We start from the raw sequence: 14,655 nt of genomic DNA, 5'->3' as shown, positions 1-14,655 counted from the left end.
AATAAATACATCAAAATAAACGGACCGGTGAAGCGATGGATATAGGATTGGAATACTTTCCTTCTGTCACTTGGGTAATTAAAGGCTGGCTGGATAAGACGTGCGCGTCGTGACTTCGCCAGGAATTGAGCTCGGCCGCGAGACCTTTGATCTCGGCAAGCTGAACGACGTCGATTTACATAAGATCTCGCATTATGCTGCTGGGGTACACATACGCACACGCGCGCTCGCGCGACTCCCCTCTTTCTCTTAACGTCGCGACGTTTTTTTTCGCAGTCCCTTGTGCTCCCATAGTGCAGGCCCGCGTCTTATTTGCATACGCCGCTGGCCCAGCACTCATCGTTAGGTCCCTACGTTCCCACACACGACTCGCCTAGCTCGAGTTCCTTTGCTTTTATTATACATTTTCAATGCGGACAATTTACTATTTTCACCCGATTCCGAGTAATGTTTTTCTCGAATAGTCACTGCGACTCACAAATTTCAGTCACTGCGTCACTAAACAACATCGATAAACGTTTCCAGCAAGAACTACTTAATAAGTATTTACCTTTCCGGCCGAAACACGTTGCACGACGAAATGATACATCACTGTTAACTATTCATATTAAAGCATCTAAATTGGTATATTCAAGTCATCTATCGTGGAATTGAAAATCAAATATCATTAATAAATAATCTTACCTTTTTTACACAGCTGCGTCAACATAGCGTGCAAATACGTTAATAATTGCTGAAATATCAATTATTTGACAATTTATGAAAGATACACAATTTTTATTATCAATTCATTTGACATTTTGCTTCCAACATCGTTATAAGCTGAATACGTTTACAAATACATATTATAAAAGGTTTTTTAGTTGATAAAAATTTCAAGACATTATTGATTGTTAAAAACAGGCTATCTAAATCATATGATTCATCGCTATTTTCACGACTGGCATCCGTTTACATAATTCTTGAAAATATATTAGACTAAAGGCGAAGCTCTGAATATCAAAATGGTACAAAAAAAATCATAAATTATAATGAAAAACGTGTGATACTTGAAAAAAATAGAAAAAGGAATGTGTAGAGAAAAAAAATGCATGCAATGAGACGTTGATAATTAGTGGATTTCTCGATCGTCTTGATAAACTAGGCGCACGTTCACCTCCGAGCCAATGCGCTGACGCAATTCATCCAAAACACCGGCTTGAATCTGCTCGACATCCTCTTCTGGGCAATATTCATCAACGCAGGACCTGTCGAGTAGAAGAAGAAAAGAAGGCACGGTGAAAAAGTCAATGACAAAAAAACAGTAAAGGAGGGGAAAATGAGAGCAATTACGGGGGCAGCTCGCGACAATCAATTATTCCCGTTGCGTAATTCCTCGTGCTCGGCTAATGGTCTATTATACAATTATTGCAGGCAGTAAATTTGCCCGGGCTAATTGTTTCTGCTAAATAAAAGAAACAATCGCTTCCCTGCCAGCGGTCGGGCTGTCGCGGTCGGCGACAGCGGCGGCGCGCCGGGGCACCTCGGAGCGACGTTCGACGCGACGCTTCGCTAGCTTCGGCCTCGCGCGCGCGCCAAGCAGCGGGGAGAGGCAGAGCCAGGGGCGCGACTTACCCCCCGCGCCGCCGTCGCCGCCGTCGCCGCCAAAAACTCCACCAAGAAAAAGTAGGGAGAAGAGCGCGAGAGGGGCCGCGGGCATTGGGGATTGGATGCTGCGGACCCGAGCATCGTCGTGGAAGGGCACTCAAGAAGTATGCAAAAACGAGCAGCTTGGAGGGGACACGCTGGAGGAGAAGTAGAGGACAAGAGATATTACGAGATGGGGAATGTGTGTATTACGTGAGCGCCAAGTGGGGTGAATCGATCCTTCTTTTTGTCTTCTTTGTCGTCGGAATCCTCCCTCCGTGCGAGAGAGACTCCTACGCTATATACGCACGTCGCATGTCACATATCGCTGTCTCCAGTTTCTTATCACGAGGTGGCGCTAAACTACTCTTACTTACGATCAAACTTTCGTCGAAAAATGTATAATTTTAGTCGAGTTACCTAAATTCAATGTTCTTCATAATGTCAATAACCTACATGTACAATGATTATTTGTACTTATAACAAAACTTTGAAATTTGCAAATCAATGAAATTCTCAGTCACCGTACTGAGGATGGAATCATTAACACTAAGTTTATACAAAATCATAGTATTAATTAACTTCTATAAAGTTAGAACAGCAAGTCCAATAAGTAAATTAACAGATACAATATTCTACAAGCGTACACTAGCTTTTTGTAGAAATCTTTTGAATCGGTTCTAATTTATCTCAAATATTATAAATGTCATAAATCAATTGCATTTTTACTATGTAAATACGCAGTCTCTAAGATTCGTCTTCTCTTATCGACTATTTTTGCAGGTAGTTCTACGTATAAAGATTATATCTGTTGTTACCAATATTAATAACTTTAAACGATTTGGTCAACAATGTCATCGCAAACCGCAATAGCAACGATAAAAAATTTAAACTTAAATTTCTCGTACGTTGTTCCTAGCGACATCGGACGGTAAGACGCTGAACTTCGAACGAAATTCTATATACCGCTATGACTATCTAATATTACCCCTCATTTTATAAAAAAAAAGGGTGGGACTCGTGTGTGGCCCTACTGCCGCCCATTTCATTAAACCATCCCCCTGATCCCACCCCATTTCTCCCTCTTCTTTTCCCGTAAGCTGTTCCCTTTTCCCCGTACGGCTTCATCTACGCTCTTAGGAGGGATGCTTGAAAACACGCCACGTGTGTCGTTTACGTAATGATTGTCACGCGTACATGGACATTTCTTTCTTACAATTGAAATAACATTGTTGCTTGATTTACGGATTGATGTAAAGACCCTTAACCCCCTTATTGGATTTACACTTTTACAATAACATTATTTTAAAAGTTGACGAAAAAAAAATATCTAATGATTAAAAATTTATTAAAAATTATAGTTAAAGAATATGATAACTGCGCTTTTTTATTTTGCAATAATTATGTGAATTTTACTTAAAGAAAGAGTATTTTTGTTAATAAATGAATAGCATACCTTGCAATGGTCACTATGGTAGGAGGAGCAGGTAAAGCATTGAGAAATGACTTGAACGTTCCTTCGATTAAACGGTCGAGATCCACTTTACTAGTTATGTGATACGGAAGCTCAGTATCATCAATTGTAGAACCAGCATTATGAATAAGCAGCCAGTCGATTTCAGAATCCTTATACTCTCTAGTTAGTTCATTGTAGAGATCACGAACTGCATCTAATCTAAAATTAACATTGAAATATGAGAAAAACTATATGAATATGGCGCAATCTGACAGTTGTATTTACAAATGCGTTAACAATTCGAAAATTGAAAGGAGTAGTACTGCGCGGGTGCGAGTTGCGGGTATCTTTAATTGGATGTTGGGAATTAGGGAGTGAAAGCTTGCGTGCGAGCCACCAAAGATAGCAAGTAAAGCCAAGCAGTCACGTTCGGTTAATCTGTTTGAAATACCAATGACCAGTTTGGCTGAAGTAAACCAACTTACAGATTAGTTGCGGCGGGATCGTGTTTTACAAATATTGTAGTCCTATTAATAGTGACGAAATCGATTGTTTCAAAAGACACTTCAAATAGTAAAAGGTATTTACAAAGGTAAATACCTATTACAAAGGTACTTCATATTGTTAACTGTTTACTTATAATTTAATGATAAGAATAAATCCTAACAAGTAATGAAAATTCTATATTTTTCATTATTACATTATATTGGGCAATATAAAAAGAATAGATTCTATAAATGATTGGATTCATGAAGCGATAAGCGTAATTTATAATAAATAGTTATAAATAGCAGGATATCTTCCCTAGATTTTGGATATCTTACTGTCGAGTTATTGAAATCTTCTATTTCAAATCATTTTCTTTGCATTTTGAACGATTAAGTTGAGGGCATTTGTTTTAATAAACGTTGCATTATTGCTTAGTAAGAATAAATATATTTATAGCATTTCTGTTATTGCGTTATAAAATTTTAGAACACACTAGTTCCAAACCAAAAATGTTGTAATTCTTATCAGTATATAGCTGTGTATAAAACGCAACATTTATAGCAAAACTTTGAACTTAATATCGTCAATTATAACTTCATTTTTTCACTTTTCATCATATTACTTTTTAGTATACTACTAAAACCTGTATTTTAAGCAGATAAAATTATGTTATAAGTTGCAAATTTTACTTTAAAAAAATTCCATTTTTTGACACAACGATATAGCGAAATTTTCCAGAATAACAAAATTTCACATCGCATACTTATCCTGTTACCGGTACTCAATGATACTTATTAGCCAATCTCTTTAGTGGCTCAAAAAAAAATTTGCCGTTGTTCATTTATAATTATTATATATTATAAATATAAATCTCGAGGTGTATAACAATGTACTAGTTGGTCTATTTACTTCTGCATTTTATTTATGCTATAGTATAGTTTAAATTTTGCTTTTAAAGCAAATAAAAGTTGTATCATCATATTGCTTTTTAATAAGACAGATTCACCTTTAGAAAATATTTTAAATTTGGTTAGAAATCAAAAACAAAAGAATTGTAATATTTTATTTATGAAATAATTTTTTTGATACTCCGTGCGCAAAGTGCGTCTTCCCCGCACGCTCGGCAAAAAACGTGCGTTGAAAATCGCACTTTCCATAAGTCGTATAATAAAATACGGTACGGCACATGTTCGGGAAAGAGTTTCTCGTCTCGTGTACCTCGCTTCGCTCGGGCGTAAGCGCTACACGAGACAAGAATCTACTTCCCCGCACTTGTATCGTAATGTACTATAGTTTGCCTCTCTTTTCTAAATGTGAAAGTAATAATAGTACATTACGATACAAGTGCGGGAAAATAGATTCATGTCTCGTGTGGCGTTTACGTCCGAGCGAAGCGAGGGTAGAAAGGTACACGAGACGAGAAACTCTTTCCCGAACATGTGCCGTACCGTATTTTTTGATACGACTTGTGAAAAGTTCGATTTTCAACGCACGTTTTCTGTCGAGCGTGCAGGAAAGACGCACTTTGCGCACAGAATATCAAAAGAATCATTTTGGGAGAGTTCATTTCCTTTACTGGAATTCTAGACTAAACAAAGCCATTTAAAAAAAATATTTTTTCTTGTTTTGAAAATAGTTTTTTTATAATTTTATATGATTTTTAAAATGAAAAAAAAATATTGTAGAAAAACGGCTCAGTTCAGTCCATTCAGTTCATAGTACAAATTTTTATTGAATAAAATCAGTTATTGGGTTATCGAGTTAATCCAAAATTACTTACGTTCATTTTAACGTTTAAAAAAGCGTAGCATACTAAATTTTTTATAAAAGACGTAATGCAAATAACTTTACGATGATTTATCGGGGCTTGTGTTTGTAGTTTTTTAACTTATAATGAACAAAATGTAAGAAGAAAAACAATTTCACAACAATATTTGTATTAACAAATTTTACACGCGATGAAGAAAAATAAAAAAATATTATTATAATTAAACCCCGACTGATTCATTTAAAAGGTTAGATCTGTGTAATTTACTCTTGTTTTCCACACTTGATATTTGATTATTTATATACAACGTTCCTGTATGATTGCCATATATCCGATTTAATTATTATAGAGGTTATATTTACATTTAGCTATAATCTAAAAATATGACGATGATTGTAATACATTCATAAGTACCGTAGATTTAATGAAACTTATAGAAAATTTGTTTTTACCGTTTATTTTTAAACGCTTTAAATTACCATATAAAATTAATTGTAATTTTTATTGAGGTAAATTATATCTTTCGAATGAAACTTCTAAATTCAGGCAAAGCGTACTCTTTTGTATGAATAACGTCGAATTGTGACTTGTAGTTATATACCTTACGCTTTTGTAAACCATAACAAAAAAAGTCACTACAAATAATAAGTAATCTAGAATATCTATTACAGCGCATTTTCGACTATCTCAACATCAACATTATTAATTAAAATGAATCTTTTAAGTTCTAGATTATTTCATTATTTCGTTATTATCTACTTTAGCTTATTTAAGTTATTCTGTTGTCTCAAAATATTGTTAAAAATCTATTGAACTTATGAAAATTAGAATTCGTATGCCGAAAATAATAAAAATTGTATGGAATAATTAAAATTGTTATGTTAGCTTTCATTGCACTCTCTATGAATTTTAAGAAACCCAACTGTAAGAGTCATAATAATGATAGATTATAATTAAAACTACCATCATAATTTCTTGTTAATATTGAGATATTTCATAATAATTTTATAATAATTTCACCACTTTTCCATTAGCTAAACTTTATTGTCTCTTATTATGTAAAAAATATTGGCGATGTTTTATGTTTTATTTCCTTTGTCATATAATATTCGATAATGATCTTCAACGTTCTGAGGAATATCCCAAAAATTAAAATCAACTTAAAAACTACACTAAAATCCTATGTTTCGCCATTTTGTCCATGGTCTCTTCAGGAATAAATTTTGAAATACTTTTTAAACAGTTATACAATGATTTTCTTTCAGAAAAACTGAAATCATGAACTATGAAATCTGTAGTCAATTATGTGTGTCTCGATACATAATCTAGAAAGAACATTCTTATAGAAAGAAACTGTAGAAGAACCTGTAGAACAAACAAAGCAAATCATGGTATAATGTTTAGAAAAATTTATTCCTGAAGAGGCCATGGACAAAATGGCGAAACGTAGGATTTTAGTGAAGTTTTTAAGCTATTGATTTTAATTTTTGAGATATTCTTCATAACATTGAAAATCATTATTGAATATTGCCAATGTTATTTAGTATGAAAACAGTTAACATTACTCAATGCCATAATAACATGAATATACTTTTTCAAAGGAACTTTAGTATTTGGAGAGTGATTTTCAATTAAAAATTCTTCAACGTCACGCTGTAGTATATTCTCTGGCTTTCAAAGTACAAAATAAACTTTCTAACCCCGAGATATCCTAATACAGAACTAGGATACAATGCTGCATCTAGTAAAAGAATGGAATAGCCAAGAGTGTTGAAAAAAAAACAAAGAGGCCGCAAAAAAACGCGGGCAGAAGTCCCGTTAGCGATGGTGGGGGCCCTCATTATAAGGGGCGGCTTTGACGTATTTGTCGTTAAGGGGGTTACATGCAAATGGCGTCCCCCAACGTTAGCCAGCAGCTTGAAGAAGAGAAAAAAATGGCCCGATATATAGGTGGCAAGAATAATGCGCTACGACGTGGAGGGAGCACGCAGCGGACTACTACTCGGGATATGGATGTATCGTAATCAGATGATCAATTATTAAGGTAGAGGCAAAAAAACAAGGAGGGTTGACATATCCGAGTGACGAGCCAGAGACTCGTCGGCTGGCTCCGTATACTCGCGCATATCGTATACGAGTATCGCTTGGCTGGATCTATACGCTCGAGGGTCGTATTGGCTCGACGTGCACACGTACCTTTTTCCACGTGAGCTTATCGCCGGTGCGGGATCTGCAGACGCGGAGCGTCTTTGTTCCTCGAAGCGATGATCGATTAAAGAGACGACTAGGCTGTCTTCGCATTCGTGTATGCTGACTACACACGTCATGTGTACAGCCAATTACTCAAAAAATGCGTTAATTCGGCGTGGATTTTGCCAAATTATTAAATTAAGTATTGGTGCCTAATTTTTTTTATTTTATCAATCTATAAAATTATTTAAACCAATAATGCTTGTTAATAATGTTTTTTCATACGTATTCTTGTAACACTAAATTTTTACTTTCAGAAATCTTAAAATCAGTTTATTTCTTTTTAGAATCTAGAAAAAACGAAAATAATAACGTTAATCTGACTTTAGATTCTATTTCTATGAGTTAAATACGTCGAAAACTACATCTAGATTTATTTTTAGCTTAAAGTTTAGAGCATTGCAGAGCTGTGCAAACTGTGATACTGTATAAACAACTTATTGCTATAATAAAACTGCAAATTTTACACGTTTTTACGCTGAATTTATGTTTTCATCTGCCATAATCAATATTTTAAGTAAAAAATAAATGAAGATATGGTTTTCTACGTATTATAACTCGAAAAATTCAAATTTGAAATTATATCAACGCTATCATACGTTTTCCATTAATTAAAAAAAAATCTATTAGAAACCCATATAAAAGTGATATGGTCGTTTCTGTTGACGCCAGCACTGTTATCGGCAAAAAAGGGATGTCATAAGTATACATAGCGAAGAGCTAATTATTTTCAGATGGGAAATACTGCATGGAATAATGAAATTGAATAACTGAGAGCATTAAGTTGTAATCTTTGGTGTAATAATTATTTGAAAATTTGTGCGCACTTCTGACATTGCCACTTTCTGATCTCCTAGCCCTCGTAATCTTGTTCTGAAACCTGATCGAGTAGCACAAACAAAAAACAGAACTCGTACTCCGCAATGTGGATATCACCGGTCACGGGCTTTTGTCGGATTTTTTGCTAGTAGGATGAATAGAATTTTTTCTGCACTTTCAATAGTTTGAATGGTAGGGTGTAGTGGAAAGCCGGATACGTGGGTGTGTTGAAAGATTGTTCTGTGACAACGGTGCTGGATCGAATTGTAGATTTTGTCAAAGGTTCCATCTAGTAAAAGTCATTTTTTTGTATTTATGAAAATGATTATTCAATTCCGTTGAAGACTTTGCATCCAAATAATATATTTCACATGTTGCTTTAAAATTGTATGTTTGAGTTTATTCCTTTAACGTGTTCAGCCGAATTTTTACTTGAAAAGACATTGCGGTTTAACGATCAAACAAGATTATTTAAACAAGACAATAACAGAATGGTACAGAACAAGCACTCACTGTTGTGACCGACAAATCAATAATGCGCATGTTTTTGCCATCTAAATTGATTATTGATTAAATTTATTTGTAGGTTTCGACTTACATTTCTCATACATAATATATTTGCTTTAAAATACACGATGACTTGTATCAATTTAATTACATAGAAGCACAGCTGTGCCAATGATAAAAAGATGTATGCACTCTATCTATCGTTCGCACGCTTCTTACATTCCATGAAAGCTTATATGTGTATATGATTTTTTCTTAGAATATTTGCATTTTGCGCTACAACACGATTCAAAATCATCCTAAGGATCGGTAACATGATCGTCTTTTGTCTCGAGGGTTTGAATAATGCTTGGATAGGATGGGCTTTGAAAAGAGCGTATGCCATATTTTATGTGTACAACAAGGAGCAAGTGATATGTACGCATTGTTAGCAGCGGTAGATGTGATTTTTTTATTTTACCCTGCTCTGTCTATTTTTTCGTGTTGAGCAGCGAGCGCAGCCGTCGACAACAAGAATGGGGTTAAAATCAGGAAAATAATAAGCTACGGGCTACAAGTTGGCACGTAATGCAGATGCTCTTATACCGGTGGCGCGTAACAAGCTGAAAAAAAGCCATGGAATACGGCAATGACGGTGATCAGACTGTAAGTAAACACCAGTTTCAAGCTTTATCGGTAATGCGACAGAAGGCTCGTGTTGTGCGTACAGCTCGTGCCAGGTGCAAGCTCTCTGGAAGATTGCCGGTGTCGGCGCGAGCTGATCGTTATGACGATCATTTTCAAATTAACGCCAACCGAACTCGCTGCACGCGCCACGACCCAGTCGTTCCCCCTTCTATTTATAAGTACATGGTCGAGCTACGACGTCAACGTGTATCATTACAGCTATGGACATGGGGACTGTTTCATCCTTTTCTTAAGTGTGATGAGGGCATCGCTTGTTAACACTCTCGTCAACCAACACATTATACCTGTTACACACAAGATTCTGACGATACTAGTATTATAAGCTGCCATACTGGTCGAGATCGGGTCGAGTTAAACTGGCTGATTTTCATTGATGATGTTCTTATTCTATTTAAACGGAAAAGATAATTGTCATAAGGACGAAGAGCTCGCGAAATAATTAAACAAACTGCTAACCGTTATCTTTCCATTTACTTCATTGAATTGTTAGTTATCATTGCTTTTCTTAAATTAAACTATCCTTTTATCATTACTCCCGCAGTTGAAGTTTCTTTTGCCTAATATAATAGAAGGCGATCTGTTATTTTACGAGAGACAGACTGTCCTTTGCTTAATGGTTAAACCAATCGAAACGGAAAGCTGGCTTGTTAGCCATTAAAACGCGATACCCGTAGACTTAATGATACACGGAGGTCTCATTAACGTCGATCGAACGTCGAGGGGTGGCATGATACACTTATAACAAGCCGCATCAAGCAAAAGGTGACTTGCGGCATTAAGGACTGAACGATGACAATTCAACGTATAGACACGACGAATACGTGAGGCAGGTCTCGAATAATGAAAGTATCGATTATTGAGCCGCGACGAAAAAAGGGTGAAATGGAGGGGCCCCGCGAGTGCGCGATGAATCCGATGATCACAATAAACTCGAAGGTGTACCTGTTTGGCACGTGACTTCCGTCGGAATAGGACGTTCGCTCGCGCGCGCAGGTCGAAAGGAGGAAGCAGGACAGGTGTCAGGGCTCAGGTATAGAACCGATACTTAGGGGAGGCCACGACCAATCAATAGATATTCATCCCCTAATAGGGCTCATGTGTGTATTTTGGGGAGCGCATTGACTGGCGTGTCGATCGCTGCATTCAGCTGCAGCTCCCAACTGCAGGTTGCACTGTTGTCGATGATTGCTGACTCGATGGGTGTTTGGCTTCGCTCCCTTCTCAATAATACGACCGATCCTTTCCTTTTTCGCTTTTTTTTATTCTCATTTCGGGGGCTGAGCTGAGAGAGCGATCGTTAACCTGACTCCAGTCGGTAATAAGCTGTCGATTCCCCTCTACTCTTTTGGCATGAGCCAATTTAATGAGGTGCACGCTTTTGTCACCTCGTTTAAAAAAAAATTATCCGAGGGACAGAGAGAAGTAATTCGAGATAGATAATACTTAAATAATAATAATTAAATTTTTTAAATCTCTTCACTTTGAAATTCTGGTAATCGAACCGATAATTTTACGATTGAATCGCACGACGACACGCAAATGCTTAATTTGTTGGCATGATTGTCGAACTCGCACGCGGATTTGCACGACAACTGCAGTGGCTAGTTGGGAGAAAAAACGCGAGCTATCAATTCAAGCGTGCTCGAGGCAAATCTAAATACGAATTGAGCGAGTGCACGCACAGCAGCAGTGGCAGCAGCTCGGTTATGAGAATGTCACCTGGTCTCTACGGAAAAGCAGGGAGGACTAAGTGTTGTTGGAAGAAGAAAAAAGTGACGAGGAAAAGAGAGAGAGAGAAAGAGAGAGAGAGAGAGAAACAGGAGAGCTGGCAGCGCTACGACGTGCCTATGAAAACGGAAGTCTAATTTGGATGGGTTCACGCTGCTGCATTCAACAGCGTCGTTTCTTTTTCTCTCTTTTTTTGTCGCCCTCGGCGGAGTGAGAGAAAGAGAGAGTCTCCTCTCTTTCGCCGTCGCGGCGTAGCAGAATAAATAGCAATTAAATAAATAGAAAAGGGGTAGGCAGTGGTGTCGCGCGCTTTCACGTGTGTGCGCGCGCGCGCGCGACAGAAGCAAAACCAGATTTTTTTTTGGGCGAATTAGCTGAGATGTAAAAGGGGGTGCGAGGAAAACAAGAGACGGAGTCCTTGGGGCGGAGCAGAGAACACGGAGCGAGAAGAAGACGCTTGGGCTGCTTAAAATACTGGCTCACCCCGTCAGAATTTCTAATGAAGTGTGTGAACTCCAACCCGTTCGCATAGAGCGAGCGCTCGCCTAACCTAATTAAGTCCAGAAGCAGGCATGCAAATTTCCTCGCTCAACGGGATGCCTATGCCACCCCTTGCTGTCGTGTAGCTGCTGGCTCTCGTTCTCATCGCTTTTCTTTTTTTCCACTCTCCATTATCAATGTCGCCGACACTGCCAACGCCGTGTACTCTGTCGTATATTTTTCCGGTTGTTTTGGTGGGAGCTACAGCGAAATCGCATCCCCGCGAGACATTGGCATTAATTGTCGTGACAAAAAAGCCACCGGTAACGATGTTTATAACGTGGACCGTCTCGGCCGACGACTCGGCCGTTAGTTAGCGACGAATAAATTGTCTCGTTGATCCGCGAATCGCGCTTATTCGCTCCTTAACCTTCCATCCGCTGCTTAAAACGCAATGCTGACAATTATGGGTAGAAGAAGCGAACAAGTCTCAAGACCGGTCTCTCGTGGCCAGAATTACGGACGATTTGCTAGAAGTCGAAGAAAGAATCAAGGTAGAAAGGAAGGGAAAGAGGGAGAGAGTTAAAGACGTAATTAGCCGGGCGAGCGCGAACCACCGGAATTACTCCGCGGCGAGGAGAGAGCCACGGTATAAATTAATGCAATTATCTCGAGTGCTCTTTACCTACTTGGCTTTTCATATTTCCCGTCGCGTTCCTCGACTTTTCCCTCTTCTCCTCTTCTTTTCTTGCTTGTCGCGACTGCCGCGTTGATTCCTCGCTTAATGCCCGGCTTTTTTCATCGACGCTGCGACTTTCATTGGCTTTTCGATTAACTTTCAATCGCGGCGAGTCTTATTGAGGCTGCTGCTTATTAACTCGGAAACGCCGACAACGACGAGGAAAAAGAGAGGGCTCTGCTTGATAACCGGATTAGCTCAATTAGAAAAACGTATTATACAGAGACGCTTGCTTGTCGACTAATCAAGCGAGCGCCACACGCTGCAGCTCTCTCTCTCTCTCTCTCTCTCTCTCTCTCTCTCTCTCTCTCTCTCTCTCTCTCTCTTTCTCTTTCTCCACGAGACGTCTTTTAATATGCAAAGTTACTCCCTGCTTCGCGAAGTTATACACACCAACATTAACGGATTTCATTTCTTCTCTTTATCGCCACACCGTACGACAACGAGAGAAAAGGACCAGAGCTTCTTTGTTGCTGAAACTTGTAAACGTCATCCTAATTAAGGCGCCTTGCTCTACATCGAGACTTGGCCTCCTCACTGTCATATTCCGTAACGTTATGAACAAGTTGCTTTCGAAGCAGCTCAAAACTGGATATCTCGTATTTTGAGGTTAAACTGACGAAACAATAAACGCGAATGTCTTACAGGTATAAAAGATTAACGATCCATTTCAAGTTGGGTTTTACGAGACACGTAACAGCTATGACACTCGTCGGAAGACAATTCATACACGCGCGCTGACACAGTAGCAGGGCGCGAAGGAGACAGGAAAGACTAGTATCGTGGGAGCTCTGTTGGTGCATATAGAGACTGGGCGGGGTAGAGAGGCTGTGCTAGAGCGTGAGCGAGCCCCCCATTACACGCTATCCTCCTCGGACTGCATTTGCATACTTACTGCGCCTGAGAATGTGTCAGAGGGCTCTTTGTGTTGCCCGCGAGTCGAAACTATATAGCAGCCAAGACACATTCACGAGACGTATTAAACGCGAGCGCGCCTCTCTCTCTCTTTCTCTCTCTTTCTCTCTCTCTCTCTCTCTCTATCTCTTTTGATCGTTCCTCGCGAGCGCTCAGCCCATATGAAACGCTGCGCGCTATGCGCGATCGCGCGCGTAACCTGCCCTTTGAGTGCGGGGTCACGTAGGAAACCTGGCATTTTAATCGCTGCCCAGCCCATATTACATACACACACACTCACTCCGGACCTTCTGATTCTTGCGAACAGCCCTATGCATATTAAATTCGTGTCATTTTCATTAAAATATTTCAAGGTGCAAGCGTGGTATATTTCAAACTTCTCCCCGGCAAATTAAGCGACTCGCATCAATCAACCTACCATTATACAGTGCAAATTGTCTCTCTGTGTGCATCGTATAAAGAGTCGTTAATGTTGAGCACTCATTTGGGGGGAATAATCGACGTATTGCAACTAATAAGTGACGAACGATTGGCGAACCCAGTGGAGCGGAGTCGACGATGCGAGTAACGGATGAAATCTGGGCCTCGCGCGTTTAAAATATTCGCTGCTGCCGTCGGAGGAGGAAATGGATGCGTCAGCGAAACTAATTGTAATGGACACATGAAACGGCTTGTGGATAATTCAATCACTACGATCGCACATCCTCGAGGGCATATGTATACTACATGCGCGAAACGCGCATCTATTGGGATAGTTTCGCGTTCCCTTTGCATATTCTCATCTCTCTGTCTCTCTCGCTCTCTCGCTAGCTTGATGATTTTTTTTCACTTGGCCAACCGGCTCCGAAACAAGTATGAAAAAAACGACATTGTGATACCGAAAAGGGGATTGTGCTCACGTCGCGAAACTAGAACAAAGGTCGCCGATGAAAAAAACTAGGCGCGATGCTCGGGGGACCCATGCCAGCTCTGCTGTGCATGTGTATACGCCCTAGGGCCCCGAATATGAGTGGGGGAGAGAGCAAAGAGACGAAAGGAGAGGGAAATTTCGAAGCAGCACCTTTCGAGAATTCAACGCGTGATCGCTTCCACCTTCAGTCATCTCGCGGATCTTGTCGTGCCGCATCACCTCGGCTGCATCTACTTAACCGTGATAATAGAGATTTGTGAAGAAGTCGCGTGGTATCGGAC

General features: G+C 39.2%; 1 protein-coding gene across 1 annotated transcript in view; it reads right to left on the bottom strand.

Moving 5' to 3' along the window:
- Window positions 1-803: 803 nt before the first annotated feature.
- The window catches only part of LOC131665220 (UPF0489 protein C5orf22 homolog), a 349,516-nt gene continuing 335,664 nt past the window's right edge, over window positions 804-14,655 (bottom strand). The window contains exons 7-8 of the mRNA XM_058936965.1: window positions 3,083-3,301; window positions 804-1,247 (exon numbers count right to left, since the gene is read on the bottom strand). Of these exons, the coding sequence (XP_058792948.1) occupies window positions 1,112-1,247; window positions 3,083-3,301 (355 nt within the window). The 3' untranslated portion in view covers window positions 804-1,111. The remainder of the gene's footprint in view (window positions 1,248-3,082; window positions 3,302-14,655) is intronic.

Source organism: Phymastichus coffea, unplaced genomic scaffold (genome assembly GCF_024137745.1).
Source record: "Phymastichus coffea isolate CEN01 unplaced genomic scaffold, Cenicafe_Pcof_1.1 PCOF00048, whole genome shotgun sequence".
NCBI classification, from domain to species: Eukaryota; Metazoa; Arthropoda; class Insecta; order Hymenoptera; family Eulophidae; genus Phymastichus; species Phymastichus coffea.
The sequence above is the reverse complement of the archived record's forward strand: the minus strand, read 5'-3'. Positions and strand labels throughout refer to the sequence as shown.